This window comes from Phalaenopsis equestris, unplaced genomic scaffold (assembly GCF_001263595.1).
Source record: "Phalaenopsis equestris unplaced genomic scaffold, ASM126359v1 Scaffold000800, whole genome shotgun sequence".
NCBI classification, from domain to species: domain Eukaryota; kingdom Viridiplantae; phylum Streptophyta; class Magnoliopsida; order Asparagales; family Orchidaceae; genus Phalaenopsis; species Phalaenopsis equestris.
Window position 1 is genome coordinate 830,088 of NW_018165240.1, and position 18,050 is coordinate 848,137.

The following is an 18,050-nucleotide window of genomic DNA, read 5'->3' on the forward strand; positions in this document are numbered from 1 at the left end:
TACTTCTCTCTTCTTCTATATCATAAATGATCTTTTTTCGGGTAGCATGTATCCCCAAACACAGGAACCCGTGTCCCCAAAAGAATTCAACACATGGGTATTAGATTTTGTGAATAGTAATATTTCTGGTGCTATATATATAAATATAGATATTTTAATTGCTATATTCATAAGATAATTCTTATAATAATAATAAAAGGTTTGTACATACCAAACACCTAAAAGCTTATCCTGAAACTCAGCTTGCGGGTCGACTGCTTGGTTCGATCCGCTATCTGCGTTTAGTATAAAAATCCAACCGCGTTTTTGGATAAGCAGGCAAAACGTGCGATCCAAACGATAATGCGGCGTTTTCAAAAACGTCCCAACACTTATAAGTTGCCCTAAACAGGCCTTCAATATAGGTTGCATTTGGGGCAGCTTATGTGTTTTAGGATAAACAACTTATCCTGAAACGCGGACCGTGGGGTTCGCCCCGCGGCCTGCATTTAGTATAAAAATTCAACCATATTTTTAGATAAATGGGCAAAACATGCGATCCAAATGGTATCACGTCGTTTTAAAAAATGCTCCCGCACTTATAGCTGCCCCCAAAGGGCATTAAATATAATGAATTGGCTGCCCAAATTATAATTTTACATTTCAACCGCAACGAAGAATCTCTCCGGTGCTAGATTCCAACTGCTCAACAACAGAGAGAAGTGAGAAATACTCTCATTGCCAGCTTCTTCGTCTCTGTTCTCGCCCTCAGGCCTCGAAGGGCAGCCCTGCGTTTCTCCGGCGAGCCGGCGACTCGCCGCCTCTCAAGGTTAAGCTATTTCCGGATTTCGACTGCGGCGAGAACAGCTGGCTCCATTTGGTTCAGAGAACTCCATTGATCCGTTACTCGATGAGCACGCTATCTTCCTTTGTTCATCAATGGCTCAGGTAACCGATCATCGTCAATTGAACCATTGATTTTTTAGATTTTTTATATCTTGGTTTGTAGTTTATATCTTAACAGCTCACCAAACCAAACGCCCCGGTTTTCTTGAACTAGGTATAGTCCCATTAGGATTCGATTCTATAATGGAGGAGGAGAGGAAAGGAAGTGGTGGTAACTTTGCTGAAGTTTCAACATACTTGCAGCGATTTGAGATGAACAGAAGGAAGATTCTTTTGTACTCCTTCCCGGCTTTTCTTATAGTTGCAGTAGCTATCAGTACTGTGTCGATTCCTGCAGCCGGTGGTGGAGGTGGTAGGGAAGATGGTCTTGGGGTTGGAAAGGGGCTGCGGTTTTCTGGAAGCTCGTCTTTCAAGATCGCATTGTTTGCCGATCTGCACTACGGCGAAAATGCCTGGGATGAATGGGGACCCTTGCAGGACGTCAAATCTGATCGAGTAATATCGAACGTGCTTGATAATGAAACACCAGGTGATGAGAATTTCTTCTGTAAATGTCTAGTTATGTATTCGGTTACTGAACACGAGGAAAACTAGTAACTTATTAGCTAATATACTTGGTGTGAGATTGATGATTTGTAGAGTCTGTTATTGAATTTGCTATAAGTTAGTAAACTAGCTTCGCTGTTATATCTCTTCATATATATCCTTTAGCGGATCACTGAACATTGATTGAGATTAAGTCAGTCTCCCAACTTCTAAAATACTTTCATTTGGGCTAAAAGCCGAGCAACTTTTGTTTATGTTTGTTGCATGCTAGAAAGATGAGTCGATGTATGAAGATATTTTGATTGTCTTAGTTTGGAGAGACATTACCCACTCAATCAAAGAAGTAAAGCGATCAAATAAGTATTTTTAGGTTGAAAACATGGAAAAGAGGAAACATATGGGGATCTGCCTTATTGAAAAAACTTCTAAAAGTACTATGTATGAGTAGCGATAAATCATAATTTGATGAACTCAGGTAAGGTGTTATTATAATACAAGTGAAACTGTGATGTTGCTAGTGTTATCAGTATTATTGGTGCAATGAGGTTAGAGTTGAGGCAGTGCCCCTCTGAGAGATGAAGATGATATGGCTTTAATATGATGGGAGAGGTGACGCTAGAAGGTCAGAGAGGCCACTAGAGGCAACCAAATTGATCATCCCTTGTTGGTGGAGATAGATAACTTGAAGGCAACATTAGAGTTACTTTTGAAGGATATGTATGCACTGAAGATGACTAGATTGTTCCTTCTTGAGAGTTAGATATAGTATGACCTTAAGGTGACAATAAAGCGGCAAGGGAAGGCCTTGGAGGCCATTGGAGGTGGTTAAGATCATTCATTTCTTAGAGTTGGAGCCCCCATATTACCATTAGTTTTATTATCACAAATTCTCTTCTTATTGTCTGCATCTCAAATGAGGTTGAAGATCCAAAAAATGACAACGAGGATAGGCCACCATGAATTCATTGAGGATTTTCAATCCATCATTGATGGCTCCACGAAATAAATTTAGGTTCGGATGTTGATCCTCAACATTCTTTTGTTAGATTTCTAAGATAGATACACAAATGTTGGTGGAACTCTTGCATGAATTTTGTTATTATATTTTTATTGGAATATCGTAAAGTGCCAGATTTTGCTCCGTAGGCAGTAGTTTATAGACTTACCGTTAGACTTGTGGCAATCCTTTTTAGGAAGCTCCACTCCCTCTCAGAATGAATTTAGGGATTGAATAACATGTGATTGATAACCAAAACAAAGAAGTTGCTTGAAATTTAAGAAGATAAATATAGTTTGGCTAGCCAACGTCATTCCAGCCTGAAAGTAGAATGAATATATTTGTGTATGCATTGACTTGCATGATTTGAACAAAACTTCCTCAATGACAATTTTCCTCCTCTATTTTTCTACTCATAGTTAACATTGTATCATTATTTATCGCATTTTTCTTTATGGAATGTTCATTCAAATATAATTAAATTAATATTAGCCTTGAACATGTGCTGTTCAGATCACTCTATACTCTCAAGTCATTTACTGCTACAAGGTAATGCTCTTGGAATTTAAGATCCACCCATCAAAATGTTATAACGCGCACCTTCAGTTACATCAAGTATCAATAGATTGATTATTACTTAGATGACATAATCGTCAAGTGTAGAGTCTAGAAGGACCATCTTAAATATCTATGGATTGTGTGCGAGCATCTATATATGTATGTCCAAAAAGTGATTCCCTTGAAGTATGTCCTCGGAGTACCAAAAAAATTAGGATCAAATCCTTGAAGATCATGCCTATACTAGATATGGAAGCTCTGAGTGGTGTAATTCAATTGAGATTTTTCTTGGACAAGCTTTCTTTCTTATGATGTTTATGTCATCCCTTGGTAATAGATACCAACTCTTTTCCATTCTTGTGAAAAAGGATGCCCTATTCAACTAGGATGTCAGCTGCTCTCAGGCTTTGAGAGCATAAATGGCAACTTGAATGCAACTACCTTCTTATGCAATCTTGTTGAATGAATCTTTTGGTGCTATATTATCGCCATTCAATGATGAAAATGTACTTTATTGCCTTAGTTGATCTTTCATTTTGCAAGCTATGTGCTCATGTATTTAAAAATATTGTTCAATATTAAAGAGTTTAGTAAGCCAAGAAACTCCCAAATCTCCTAAACATTTCCATACTTCAATTGGGATATCAAAATATTTTTCTATTTCTGTTGGATTACATCAGGGATCGGCTTTAAGCCCATATCTTTTTGCTTTAGTTATGGATGGTCTTACTGAACATTTACAGGAGGATGTACCTTGGTGTATGCTTTTTGCTGATGATATCCTTCTCGTGGATAAGATGAGAGAAAAAGCCTAGGAAAAACTAGAATTATGGAGGTCTACATTGGAGTCTAAAGGCCTTCATTTGAGTAGAACTAAAACTGAATACATGGAATGTAATTTTAGTAGTAGTAGCTCTAGTGACAGAAGTGTAACTTTGGGTGATCAAATTATAAAAGGTGTGAACGATTTAGATATCTCGGGTTTGTTGTTCAAAGCGATGTTAATATAGATGGGGATGTTAATAATAGAATTCAAGTTGGTTGATTGAAGTTGAGGAATGCTTCGGGCCTTTTGTGTGATATAAAAGTACCGCTTAGACTGAAAAGAAAGTTTTATAAGATGGTGGTGAGACCTGAAATGCTCTATGACGCTGAATGTTGGCCTTCAAAAGAGAAGCATAATACTAAGTTAAGTGTTGCCGAGATGAGAATGATTAGGTGGATGAGTGGCTTTACAGTTAGAGACAAAATGCGAAATGAATATATCTGTGATAGGGTTGGTGTAGCTCATGTGGCAGACAAAATTAGAGAAAGTCGTCTTAGATGGTTTGGTCACATTAAGCGTCTACCATCTGATGATCCGATTAGGAGAGTAGTTGTTTTAGATTCGATTTATGTTAAAAAATGCAGAGATAGACCTAGGAAGACTTGGGCTTATTGTATAAAAAATGATCTTAATTTATTAGAACTAAATGAAAATATGACACTAAATAGGATGCAATGGAGAAAAATGATTCATGTAGCCGACCCCACGTAGTGAAACTAAGGCTTTGTTGTTGTTGTATTGACCTCTGATGTAGAAGTTGTGATATTATATGCTTTAACGCATGTTCAACTTCATTTTAAGGTAATGCGCTTCATTATCTGATGACATGTCTAGCATCATCAGTGTTTGGCTTTATGATTCTCAGTGTTTGGCTTTATGATTCTCTTATAGTTTGACATCATGTTTATCTCTTTGTAGACCATCAAAAGATAGGCTCTAACTAATGTTATTGCAACCTATCCAATTTTTCGGTGTGTTGACTGCTGTTCTATCAAAAGAGCAAGTCTTGAGTGTAGATTAAGAGTCTGTTTGGGGCAGCTGCAACTTATTAATAAACTGCTGAAAAATAATCTGTTTTTCAAAAAGCTACGGTGGCTATTATACTTGTTTTTTTTTTTGAAAAACCAGAATGTCACTACACCTAGCTAGAAAGGGTGTGAAAACACTGATTTCAACTGTTTGAAAACACAACTTTTTGAATAGGCAGTCAAAAGACGGTTTACCCAAACGATCTTAGGTGCGTTTTCAAAATGCACCACACCAAATAAGTTGCCCCAAACGGGGCTTAAGATCTATTCAATATAGCTTGGGATTTTGTCCAATCAATTGCTTAGATTTAGGCAAGGGTTTGAAAATCAAACCAGGCATGAAACCAAAAAAAAAAAGAAATGTTCACGATTCATGAATTTGAACGGGATTGAACCGGATGATGTAATACATACTAAAATTAATTAAATACGACCTAATCAATTGCTTAGATTTAGGCAAGGGTTTGAAAATCAAACCAAACATCAAACTGATAAAAAGAGAAGTTCAAGATTCATGAGTTGAACGGGATTGAACCAGATGATGTAATGAATACTAAAATTAATTAAATACGACCTAATTTGTAGTATGACCGAGAGTTGAACCGGTGATCTTTCTAGTGCCTTAGGTATTTGTTGGTGGGCTTGACCCTCCTGTTACCATTATTGGTGATCTTTCTCCAAGTGGGGAACAATGTGATTTTGTGGAATCTGTCTACAAGTAAATTTTCTTTAAGCCTTTTAATTAAATTTGATTTAGTATAAGCTGAACAATAACATTTATTTTTCATTTTGGTTATGTATAAATTTATTGCTTTAGGATATTTTTCTTAGGAGTAATGCTGAGGATGCACTGCAGTTATTGAATGGAATTATTATTGGAAAACAGGCTAAGCAAAACCCATCTTCCTTATCCTAATGGCTAAACTGGAACACCAAAACGAAGGGGGAAAAAAAAACAAAAGCTTCTAATAATCTTGCTGATGGCGAACTGTAGGTGAACGACAGCGAATGACATGGAACTCCCACTCTCTCTGTCCCACACTGTCTTGAACGGAGAAGTAGAGAAGCCGCATAGTATTGGAAGGAATGTTAGGGACTTGTGGGCAGGGGCGAAGCCAAAATTCTGTTTAGTGGGGGGCACAAATTATATTATCTAGTAAAATTACCATAAATATAGTTTTGTTTATCAATAAAAATAATTTCAATAGATATGTCTTGAGACTCATCCAATAATTGTGAATAACATATTGCTTAATTTATTAAAAATAACAAACCCATTCACATCTAAATCTAATTTCATTTAACATACATTGAGTGGTCAAATAATCATTTTCTACTAAGTATCATATAACATTAATATATAGTTGTATATTCATATTAATACATACATACATATTCAAATCATGGAATCAGGTATCCCATCCGCTGGTCAAACAGGTTCATACAGTTCCGGGCGCTTCAATTGCAGAAAAGTTCCTTATTATATTTGGACCGGACCAACCACCAGTTCACGATTGAACTGGCCAATCCGATATGGTTTTCAAAACATTGGAATTAGGTTATGCTTGGGCTTTATTTTGTGTCACCTGAAAGAGAATGACAAAGCTAAACATAGGAATTTGATAGTAGGACTAGAGTTGACCATTTAGATGAGCATTTAGTAAATTTGGATCATGTGAGATTTTCAACCAATTTTCAATTAAATTGTAGAGATCTTCAAAATCTCTAAATTCGACTATAATCAGCAAGCTATGGAGCTCTTACATGTTTTTTAAAATGTGATAGGGCCGAGAGGTTCATATTGTGATAATGATATGGTGGACAGACTCACCAAACTTGCCAAAGAACTAACAAATAATGATCCTATCTCCCATCACTATTCAACATTGTTAGATTTTGTCTCCCACAAACTTGTGAAATTTTGATCAAACACTCGCATTCTTAATGATTGGGGATGAGTCAGGTTAGAAAGAGTTTTTTATTGAGTATCTATAATGGGGGAAATGTTTTGATGATTGATCCGTCTCTGTTTAAATAAGAAAAGAGCATTATTATTTTCATACTTTATATCAACACTCATTTTTCCAAATGTGTTTGCACTGCCTTAGCTGCATACGAGGTGCAAGCTAAACATTATGAAGCACACTAGTTTGGCCCTAAGACAAAGATAAGATCAAGTATCTTGGTTATTATTGGCTTATTATATTTTAAAATTGTATTGAGCACACCCTGAAGTGCTATTAATGCTAGATCCATGGCAGGGTCTAGCTGCAATTTTTTTATTCCACTCTATCCTACTATGCTCTCTAAGCCTTTTGAGAGTTGAGATATGGGCATTGTTAGCCCTATTAGACCTCTTTCCAAAGACCATAGGTTTATTCTTATTGCGACTGATTAACTTCTTGAAATGGACAAAAGCTATTTTTATTAGAGAAGTGATGGAAAATAATATGTTTGAGTAGTTTGGAGATCACATTGTTTAGTGCTTTGGTGCGTTGCATCTATCATTTGAGATAATGGCACATCCCTCAAGAGTATGAAATTTATTCGGTTTCCTTGCCTTCACAAGATCGACTGATGATACACCATTATTTACTACTCTTGGAAAATGGCTTAAGAATGAAGTTCCTCTTCACTAACAATCAGGAATCGTATGACAAGTTGATAAAGGTGCTGTATGCTTACTTGACTACCTACCATAAGACAACATAGTTGACTCTCTGCATCTTGGCAGTGCTGAAATTACTTTCCTGTAGAGGTATAGCTTCCCTAATTGTATGCAGCACTCATGAAGAGAATGCCGGGTGTAGGGTAGAAGAAATCTATATTTTGGATGAATTGCAATTTTAGGTGTGTTAAAATCTTGAGCTTTAGCATGGTTACATGGCCCATGCTCACAATTGACTGCCTCAACCGAGGACCTTGAATTGGGAGATCTAGTCCTTGTCTTCTGTCATCATGTTTTTGCTCACCACCATCAAGATGACAAGTTTGAGCCCATTGGAAAAGTCATCTTTATTATAAAGCAACCTTATGAAGAAGAAGCTTACCAGTTTGTTGATTGTATGGGTGCACGCTTGATTCCCCTAATCAATTGGTTATACTTGGAGAAATAAACCTTAACTCTTTTTGCAATCCAGCTTTTACAGAAAACTCTCTCTTTATTCCTCTTTCCATTTCAAACTCAATCTGCATCATTATTCTTAATAACTTCATGTTTGAACTTGTAACAATTTGAACATATAACAACTCAATGATGACTTTTGAATCTCCAGTCTTCTCCTTTTCAAGTTTTGTGCACCGTACCTTTTAAACTCTAGTTTATAAGCGAGATTGTTCTTGCCCCTGGATCTTATTATCATTCAAAAGGATGCCCATCCTGATTCGGCCTAGCATAAATCGGACATGCTAGCATTAGAGCTTTTTATTAGATGATTTTTTTTATTTTTATGCACTATGATGTGCTGCAGGCAAAGGCCATGAAATATGCTAGGTTCAAATTTTTAAAAGAGAGGATATAGATTGTTTCCTCATTTCTTCCTTCCTTCTGGTGTATGTCCTTTTAACTTGTTTCTTTGGTACTACTTGAAGATTTGTTATTTTTCTTGTTGAGATTTAAATTTTATTTTGAGGGGTCTGATTGTAAATAAAAAAATATAGAAGTATAGGAGTTTTTTGTAAAAAATTATAGAAGCCAACTCATGAATGAAAAAAAATGTATCTTTCTCAAAATCATTTCTTCATGGGACCCCTAATCCTAGCAGTCGGACGGGATCGCCACTCGGTGCAAGCGGCGGCGAGTGGGAGCATACCTTCTGCTTCTTTATCGCGAAGCAGCCGCGACTGGGAAGGTAACGACAGGATTGTAGCTCGCTGGGAAGGCAATAGACGGGACCGAAATTCTCTGGGAAGGCAACGGCGAGATCATGGCTCGCTGGGAAAGCAACAGACGGGATCGCAGTTCTCTGGGAAGGTAACGATGCGATCGCTGCTCACTGGGAAGGAACAAAGGAGGTCGCGTCAGGGTTTTGACGCAAGAAGGTGTGGATTGCGGCTTCAGCACAGAGAGGAGCAAGTCGTTGCGGGGTAGGGTAGCGACTCTGGCGTGCAAGATAGGGCAGAGCGGAGGAAGAGGAAGGAGTGTGGCACTGCTTTGGAACATTGGCTAGGAAAGAGCGGTAGAGAGACGAAGGAAGAGGAAGATAGGTATTTTGAAGGTCTTTGTGTGTTGAGATTCAATCGTTGCCTTCCTCACTAGTCAAGACAAAGGCCGATGAATCGAGATTAGACTCGTACGGCGCAGGAAAGAGACGCAGACAAAGGAAAGGGCTTCGGTGTAGATTGTAGGGAGGAACGCGATGTGAGGCAGGGAGGAGCGGCGGGTGTTCACGAACAGAAGAGGCGTGAATAGTGCTTGCTTGAAAAGAGAAGCTAGAGTGACTTTGCTACTGTGACACAACAGGGGATTTTAGATATTTTGTATGTCGTGACCCTGTCTTTTTGCTAAACAAAAGAAGTAGCGGTGAAAGAGAGAAATTTGGTTCTACATGCATTAGAGACTGAGGAAGATTGAGGAATAGTTATATTGATTATAAAAGAGGAGAGTCGCATAAGTCTATACTCTGAGTTGAGTGGACTTCCAGGTACACGATTGGCTTTGGTTGTATTGAGATGCCCAAGGTTGTCCCGCAGGTGCTACAACTGTGGAGAAGTGAGACACTTGAGCATGACTTGTCCAAAACCACCCAAGGAGAGAGAGAAGGTTGGACGTGAATAATAAAGAGGCGATCGTAATCGTGGGGGCCCAAGGGTGTAAGAGGAGGTTACAGGGAAAATTTGATTGTAGCAAAGAACAAGGGAAAAATAAGGGTAGTCTTTACCGAAGAGTATCACAAGTTACTGAAGATGTTGAAGAGGAAACAAGGAGTGACAGGTAATGTGACTGAGGGTGCATCCACTTTATTGTTATCCAAGGGAAACACTGCTAGTTATGCTCACTTAACCAAATGTACTCATGATACACATGCTCTCGTCTCTATATCCATCACAAGATCATCAGAATGGATAGTAGGTTTTAGTGCATCTCGACATGTGCCAGGTGCCTCTAGTGAGTTCTCTTTTTATACTCACCTAACAGTTTCATAGAACATTCAGACTGCTGATAGTTCAACACAACCTGTGGTTGGTAAATGAATAATGAGACGTACCAGTTCTATGGCATTTTCTAATATTTTGCATGCTCTTTCATTTCTAATAAACCCCTTTTATCCTTTCGTGTCATTATACTCCAACTAAAATATGTTACTTCGTTTGACATTTCAAAGGTGATCTTTCAAGAGAAGGGGATTGGCTGGAGACTTGGGGTTGACACGTGAAATAGTGGACTCTGGTATTTGGATAGAGAGGGGATAGACTCGACCTTGGCATCTATGGTTGAGAATGCTGGGGTAGGAGGATCTGAGAACAACGTGGAGGATATTTTGTTGCTAGATCATAGCGCATGTGCATTCTTCGTTTAGTCTACTGAGTCGTTTGTATTCATCATTGTATGAAAAAACAAATAAAAAAAAAGTTGTGTGATGCTTGTGAGTTTAGTAAGCATACCAGGAGCTCTTTTATTAGTTTTAGTAAAAAGAGTTATTGTGTTTTTGATTTGGTGCACTCAGATGTATGTGGTCCTTGTTCTACAACTTTTATAAATAGTTACAGATATTTTGTGACTTTCGTTGATTATTTTTCTCATGTTACTTGATTATATCTGATGAGAAAGAAGTGTTGTTTGCCTGCTTTAATGACTTTCACAGGCGATCTAAACTTAATACGACACAATAGTGAAGGTATTGAGGTATGATAATGAAATAAAATATATCAGCATAGCGTTTGGGGAAGACTTGTCAGCCCCATGGATGCAACATCAAACCACATGTTCATACATACTAACACAAAACAGAGACGCAAAGAAAAAGAATAGGAGAAGAAGAATAGACACTTTCTGGAGGTAACTCGAACCATGATGATCATGATGAATATCCCAAAGCTCTTAACGGGGGCAAACAATTTTGACAATGACTCAATTGATCAGTAGAATGACATTGAGAGTTTTGGATTGGGAGAGTTCTTGTCAGATGTTGAAAGGAGACAATAGTTGAATACTCGCATTGAAGGTTTTTGGTTGTATATATTTTGTGAAAAACAACAAAACATCGGTGGGAAAAATATATCCTAGAGCTGTGAGGTGTGTTTTCGTGGGTTATTCTGCTACCTATAAGGGGTATGTTTTGTTGGAGTCTGATAGAGAAGAGACTGTTTATGAGCATGGTTATGTCCTTTGGAGAAGTTAAACCTTACTAAACCCTGGAAATGACCTCACATTTTGGTGATTCATCAGATAATGAAGGTATGAGGCGTGAGGGGGAGAGTAGTGATAGTCAAATATTGGTGTATGTGGGAACCACACCTTCTCCCATTTTGTGGGAAGGATCAACCAAGGAAGAGCCGAAAAAGGAGAAAAATGAACCTGAAGATGGAGAGATTCAAACTCAAAGGGAGCTGAGAGTGTATACAAGGATGAGGAGGTAGGATGAGGGAATAGTGTCTACCATGCCACTCATGTCATGAAGTCTTTTGTCCCAATCTACCCCTACTCTTGAGAAACTTACACCTTCCACTTCAGAATCTAATTACCTAGGTGACATGATTACTCTCCCTTCTCCTCCACTCTCATGGCTTTAAGGAGGATCTCTCCCAACAATACAGGTCATTCTCCTGATGTTTTTTTTCTTGTTTGTTTTGGTTTCTCACATGACATTCCTTAGTTTGTCTCATACTCTAACATATCATCTGTACACAGAGCATTCATTGCATCCTTAGATACTGTCTTTACACCCCAAGTGTTGTCAGGTAACTAAGGAAAACCTAAAGTGGAAGACTGTCATTCTGGAGAAACTTGTTGCTCTCGATAAGAACGGGACGCAGGAGATAGTACCATTATCAACGGGGAAAAGAGCAGTTAGGTGCAAGTGGATTTTCACAATAAAACAAAATCCAGAAAGAAAGTGGAGTGTTAGGCACAGTTAGTGGCGAAGGGTAAAGCCAAATATATGACATTAACTATGACGAGCTTTTTGCACCTGCAGTGAAGATGAGCAAAGTGAGACCACTGGTTTCTCTGATTCCAACTTGATGTGAAGAATACTTTTCTTCACGGCGAGTTACTGGAGAAGGTGTTTATGGACATACCATCAGGATTCTGCATAGGTCAGACAGTGGGCAAGGTGTGCGGGCTCAGAAAATTGATTTATGGCTTGAAGCAGTTTCCTTGAGTCTGGTTTGACAAGTTTAAATAAACTATGGTGGGCATGAAATATCAGCAGATCAATGTCGACCATACGGTGTTCCTTTATCAAAATCGTGGTCACATTACTATGCATGTTGTGTATGTTGATGACACAATTATCTCTGGTAATGATGAAATAGAGGCTACGCAACTAAAGGTTGGATTGGGCAAAAAATTTGAGATGAAGGACATTGGACAACTCAGATACTATATTGGGATTGAGGTGGCTTATGAACCATAGGGGATGACATTATCTCAGAGAAATTATGTACTAGATCTTCTCACAAAAATATGCATGCTGGGATGCAAGCTTGCAGTCTCTCCAATTGATCAGAAGATTAAGCTGAGTGCAGAGGCGAAAGAGTCAGTTGATCGTGAGAGATACCAGAGATTGGTGGGTCATCTGATCTATCTGAGTCACATGTGTCAGGACATCTCATTTGCAGTGAGTGCATTGAGCTGCTATATGCATGATCCAAGGGTCATATGAACGCAGTGTATCAGATTTTGAGGTACTTGAAGAGTGCACCAGGGAAGGGGTTGATCTTCAAGAAGAATGGTTATGTAGACATTGAAGGCTATTGTGATGTTGACTGAGCGAGTTGTGCAGATGACAGAAGATCCACCTCAGGATACTGCATATTCTAGGGGACAACTTGGTCTCTTGGAAGAGCAAGAAACAATTTGTAGTAGCGAGGTCAACAAAAGAGACTTTGTTTACTAGAAGATGGTCATTACTGCTAGGTATATTTTTTACGAAGATAGTTTCCCTTTACTGTTTCTTTTAGACATTGATATAATGTTCGATACTGGCTTGAGATGTTATTTTTGGATGTTATTGTTTCTGGATGCTTTAAATTTTATTACACTTTGTGTTAGTGGCTCTTTTATATGTAATTGAAGCTAAAAAAATGTGGATAGTCAGATGTTAATACTGTCTGACCGTTGCTCGTGCCTTAGTTAATTTTAAGCACCTGGCCGAATCGTGATAGGGATGGTAAGATCTTGATGCACCTTTAATCATCTTTCTTATGTAAGTACAATCGTTCCAATTTTACTCGAACTCCTAAAAGAAAAGAATCTAAATTCCTTGTGATTACATTGATACCCCAATCATTTTGCCAATTTACCTCTTGCGGGCACCTCTTATGTAAGGTTGCTAGTTTAATCTCTTTTGCCGTATCAGGAACCCAAGCCAAATCTGCTTAAGAAAAACTATTCTCAGGTGTCACATGGAAAATAATTAATCACGATGCTTGTGCTTATGATAAACCATGATCCCTTGGTATTAAGTAAATTTGTCATGTACTTTATACCAATTTAAGGAAATCTCTAGGATATATTCCAATATGCCTTCCAGTAAGTATCATACTGAGTTTGATTTCTATCCCTTTGGTCAGTACCCTTCTTCTAGTGCGAGGCTCTTTTGAAGCCCTCACCCGCCATGCAAAAGTGTGATGCTCTTTTGATTCCATATTAGTGGCTGCCAGTATGCTTTATAAAATGATAAATTTCATTACATATTTTAATACTTGCTGATGCCTCTCTTGTGGCTATATTATTCTCTAAAGAAAACGTTTACCTGTATGATCTCCTTGCTTCCATTGTATTCAAAAGGGATATAAGATTTGTCAATTATTTATGATTAATATTATGAAAATTTTTTAGGACAATTAAAGTTTTTATCCATCTATCGCCCTATATAGATGGATAATTGAAAAATTTTAAATAGCAGTCTAAGAGATTTTCTAAGTCAAGTTATTGACAGTAATTTAAGAAATTGAGATTTATTATTAAGTACAATTGAATTTGCCTCAACTTTCTCAACGCCACCACCAGGCAATCACATATTGAAGTGATGATAAATCACAACCTAAGAATATTATAAATCTCAGAATTACATGCACATTTTGATTTTGTTGCAGCATTTGTTGAGCATATTAACAAGTCGTTTTTTGATATTAAAGCACAAATTGATTTGAGAAACGGGAAACTATAAAATTATATCACTTGCTCATAGAAAATTATAGCAACATAATGAAGGTTTTTATGCGTTAATTTGCATTCACCCGATCTCTTCTAGCATATCTCCCTTAAGATACCAATCTCGAATCTCAGCCTCATATGAAATACTTGGATAGTTTTAGACCAAATGTGATTATTATTGATTTGTTTGCCGGCCGGCATGAGTATTAAACTGACCTTCAACATTGAGAATTTAATTCCATAGGTGACATTTTTGACCTCCAAATTTGACAGCAAGTCTACAAATGGATCTTATACATCCCTCCAACAACACCAGCTCTATTTTTGCCACCAGCCCTTGTCCCTCGTCTTAGTTGTTGAGCAACTTTGTTTGAATGAAATTATATTGGGTCCTTTGGGTGGTTAACATTGTTTTCAATCATTGTATTTGCTTGTAGTCTTAGTATCCATCTACTAAAAAAGTAACCACTAGCTCTAGTTTGCAACATTAAATGAGTATTGAATGAAATATTACATTGATATTTGTTTTCTCTCTCCCCCCTCCTCGTGTTCTCTCTCAAATCTCTTTTCTCTCGTATCCAGTACTATTGAGCTGCTGATAATTGTTGATTGAAATGATAACTCGGATGTACTCTTTCGTCATAGAAATTATGTTTTACGGGTTGTTTATTATTCCCTTTTTATTCTTTTCGTTATTGCAGCCATGTACTTTTAGTGACCTAAAACATGTCATATTTGTTTTGCATGCTTGACCTTATATTAAATCTTAAATTTTATATTGTAGACTTTGTAATCTACCTTGGGGATGTCATTACTGCAAATAACCTCCCAACTCCAAATGCAAGTTTGTATTGGGCGCAAGCCATTTCTCCAACTAGAAACAGAGGGATCCCTTGGGCAACATTATTTGGTAATCACGATGACGCATTTTTTGAGTGGCCGTTGGATTGGTTTTCAATGGTTGGGATTCCAGGGGTTAATTTTCCAACTGAGACCTGGTCTGCAGGTAGAATTTATATTCAAAAGGTCAATTAATTTTTGGGGCATTTACATACATACCACTCATTTCCTATGTATTTACATATATAACTCCTGGAACTTAATTTTACATTTATACCAAATATTTCATATCACATCAAAAATGCAACCATTACAACTTTTAAAAGATGAAGTACACATTTTCATACATAGGTAAGGTGGCATGTATATAGAAATAGAAGTTTAGATGCTAGATATGTAAATATATATCTATTGAATAGTATGTTTGTAATTCTTTCTCTAATTTGTTATGCTATTCTGAGATTCATAATTACATTCCAAGGAATGTTGAATGTATCCTTCAGCAACTCTGAAGTCATCTTTTTGAAGTGCTAATTTATCTAAATTCTTTTGTCAGACTGCTTCAATTATTTCAGGATTTTTGTTTCACACAATTATTGTACATTTCAACTAAAGTTCCTTGTAATCTACAATATTTGAACAGTCAATATCATGTTTCTATTTCTTCTTTCCCTGTTATGTCTCAGCATTATATGCTTGTTAAGCATTTTAAAATAGGGGCATTTACATACATACCACACAATTCCTATGCATTTACATATCTAACACCTAAACTTTTCTTTTTTACATTTACACACCCAAATCTTTCATATCAAATCAGGACTATCACAATTTTAAGCTTTACAAAGTGAAATACATTTTGTCATGCACAGATAAGGTGGGTATGTATGTAAAAATTGGAGTTTTGGTAGTCACAATGACGCATTTTTTGAGTGGCCGTTGGATTGGTTTTCAATGGCTGGGATTCCAGGGGTTAACTTTCCAACTTCAATGGTTGGGATTCCAGGGGTTAATTTTCCAACTGAGACCTGGTCTGCAGGTAGAATTTATATTCAAAAGGTCAATTAATTTTTGGGGCATTTACATACATACCACTCATTTCCTATGTATTTACATATATAACTCCTGGAACTTAATTTTACATTTATACCAAATATTTTATATCACATAAAAAATACAACCATTATAACTTTTAAAAGGTAAAATACACATTTTCATACATATGTATGGTGGCATATATAAAAATAGAAGTTTAGATGCTAGATATGTAAAAACATATCTATTGAATAGTATGTTTGTAATTCTTTCTGTAACTTGTTATGCTATTCTGAGATTCATAATTACATTCCAAGGAAAGTTAAATGTATCCTTCAGCAATTCTTAAGTCATCTTTCTGAAGTGCCCATTTATCTAAATTCTTTTGTCAGACTGCTTAAATTTTTTCAGGATTTTTGGTTCATACAAGTATTGCACATTTCAACTATAGTTTCTTGTAATTCACAGTATTTGAACAGTAAATATCATGTTTCTGTTTCTTCTTTCCCTGTTATGTCTCAGCATTATATGCTTGTTAAGCATTTTAAAATAGGGGCATTTACATACATACCACCTAATTCCTATGCATTTACATATCTGACACCTAAACTTTACGTCTTTAATTGACACAGCCAAATCTTTCATATCAAATCAAACTATCACAATTTTAAGTTTTAAAAAGTGAAATACACCTTGTCATGCATAGATAAGGTGGTATGTATGTAAAGATTGGAGTTTTGGTGTTAGATATGTGAATACATAAGAGTTGAGTGCTATGCATGTAAATCATCCTTTAAAATATTAACAGTATGTGCTTTAGATATATTTTGCTGAAGCGTATCTAGTTTCTTAAGAATCTAGAGATATCTGAATACTTATGAAACAGGAGAGAAGGATTTCAGTTTCAGAGGAACTACTCGAATCGACTTAATGAAAATGGAGATATTAAAAAATCCTTTGTCTCATTCACAAATTGGTCCAACAGAACTTTCGCCTTCTGTATCCAATTATATTTTGCAAATTTCTTCATCCACAAACCCAAAATCACCATCTGTTTTCTTATATTTCTTTGATTCCGGCGGCGGCTCCTATCCTGAAGTCATATCATATGCTCAGGTTAAATGGTTTCAGGAACAATCACAAACTATCAATCCTTATTCACGGTAGGCAATAAAAGGAGAGATTTTAATTCATACTCACTGCACAATTCTCGTGTATTTACGTATTTCACTCCTAAACTTTCATATTTACACACATGGCAGCATTAAATTTTTTAATATCTCATAAAAAATAGCACTATTATCACTTTTTTAAAAGTGAAACTCACATTTTCATGCATAAGTTTAAACCTCTAATGTGCTATGTATGTAAATATGAAAGTTTGTGTGAGATGTAAATTCATAAGAATTGTGTGCTATGTATGTAATTTTTTTTTATTTTCTTTTATAAATTTCATATCTTTATAAATGAAGCTCATGTTGTCTTTCTTAGGGTCCCTGAGTTAATATTTTGGCATATTCCAAGTCAAGCATACAAGAAGGTGGCTCCTAGGCCCAAGGCCTCGATAAAATGGCCGTGTGTTGGATCTCTTAACATGGAAGCAATTGCTTCCCAAGAAGCTGAATGGGGAATTATGGATGCTCTATCGAACAGGTCGTCGGTAAAGGTGAGGAAAATTTATGGCACCATTCCCTTTTTTATAACAATATCAAAATTATATGCAATTTAGGCATTTGCAGTTTGGTACAAGTGGTTGATGACATGGTGCATTTGTATTTTGTTTTATTCCAACATTCACAGAGTTAGTACTGGAACACTTTTTTATCGGGTTTTTGTACGGTCATTTACATACATACCATGCAATTCCTATTTATTTACATATCTAACATCTAAATTTTATTTTTTACTTTTCTACCTCCCAAGTCTTTCATATCACATAAAAATATTACTATTATAACTTTTAAAATGGGTAAAAAAAAAATCTTTTCATGCATAGGTAAGGTGGCATATATA

At 36.6% G+C, this 18,050-nt stretch overlaps 1 protein-coding gene and 1 long non-coding RNA gene across 5 annotated transcripts in view; both read left to right on the plus strand.

The window, feature by feature from the left end:
* The first annotated feature begins 652 nt into the window (after nt 1-652).
* The window catches only part of LOC110031290 (probable inactive purple acid phosphatase 16), a 21,247-nt gene continuing 3,849 nt past the window's right edge, over nt 653-18,050 (plus strand). For all 3 annotated transcript variants that reach the window (XM_020734417.1, XM_020734418.1, XM_020734419.1), the window contains exons 1-5: nt 653-927; nt 1,040-1,414; nt 14,947-15,168; nt 16,924-17,200; nt 17,529-17,703. In XM_020734417.1, the coding sequence (XP_020590076.1) occupies nt 1,069-1,414; nt 14,947-15,168; nt 16,924-17,200; nt 17,529-17,703 (1,020 nt within the window). In that variant the 5' untranslated portion in view covers nt 653-927; nt 1,040-1,068. The remainder of the gene's footprint in view (nt 928-1,039; nt 1,415-14,946; nt 15,169-16,923; nt 17,201-17,528; nt 17,704-18,050) is intronic.
* On the plus strand, nt 8,578-12,694 carry LOC110031291. Of its 2 annotated transcripts, none has more exons than XR_002294725.1 (2): nt 8,578-9,773; nt 10,165-12,694. It is a non-coding gene; the product is annotated as an uncharacterized LOC110031291 (long non-coding RNA). The 2 variants fall into 2 exon arrangements; XR_002294726.1 differs by lacking the exon at nt 8,578-9,773 and adding an exon at nt 9,875-9,947.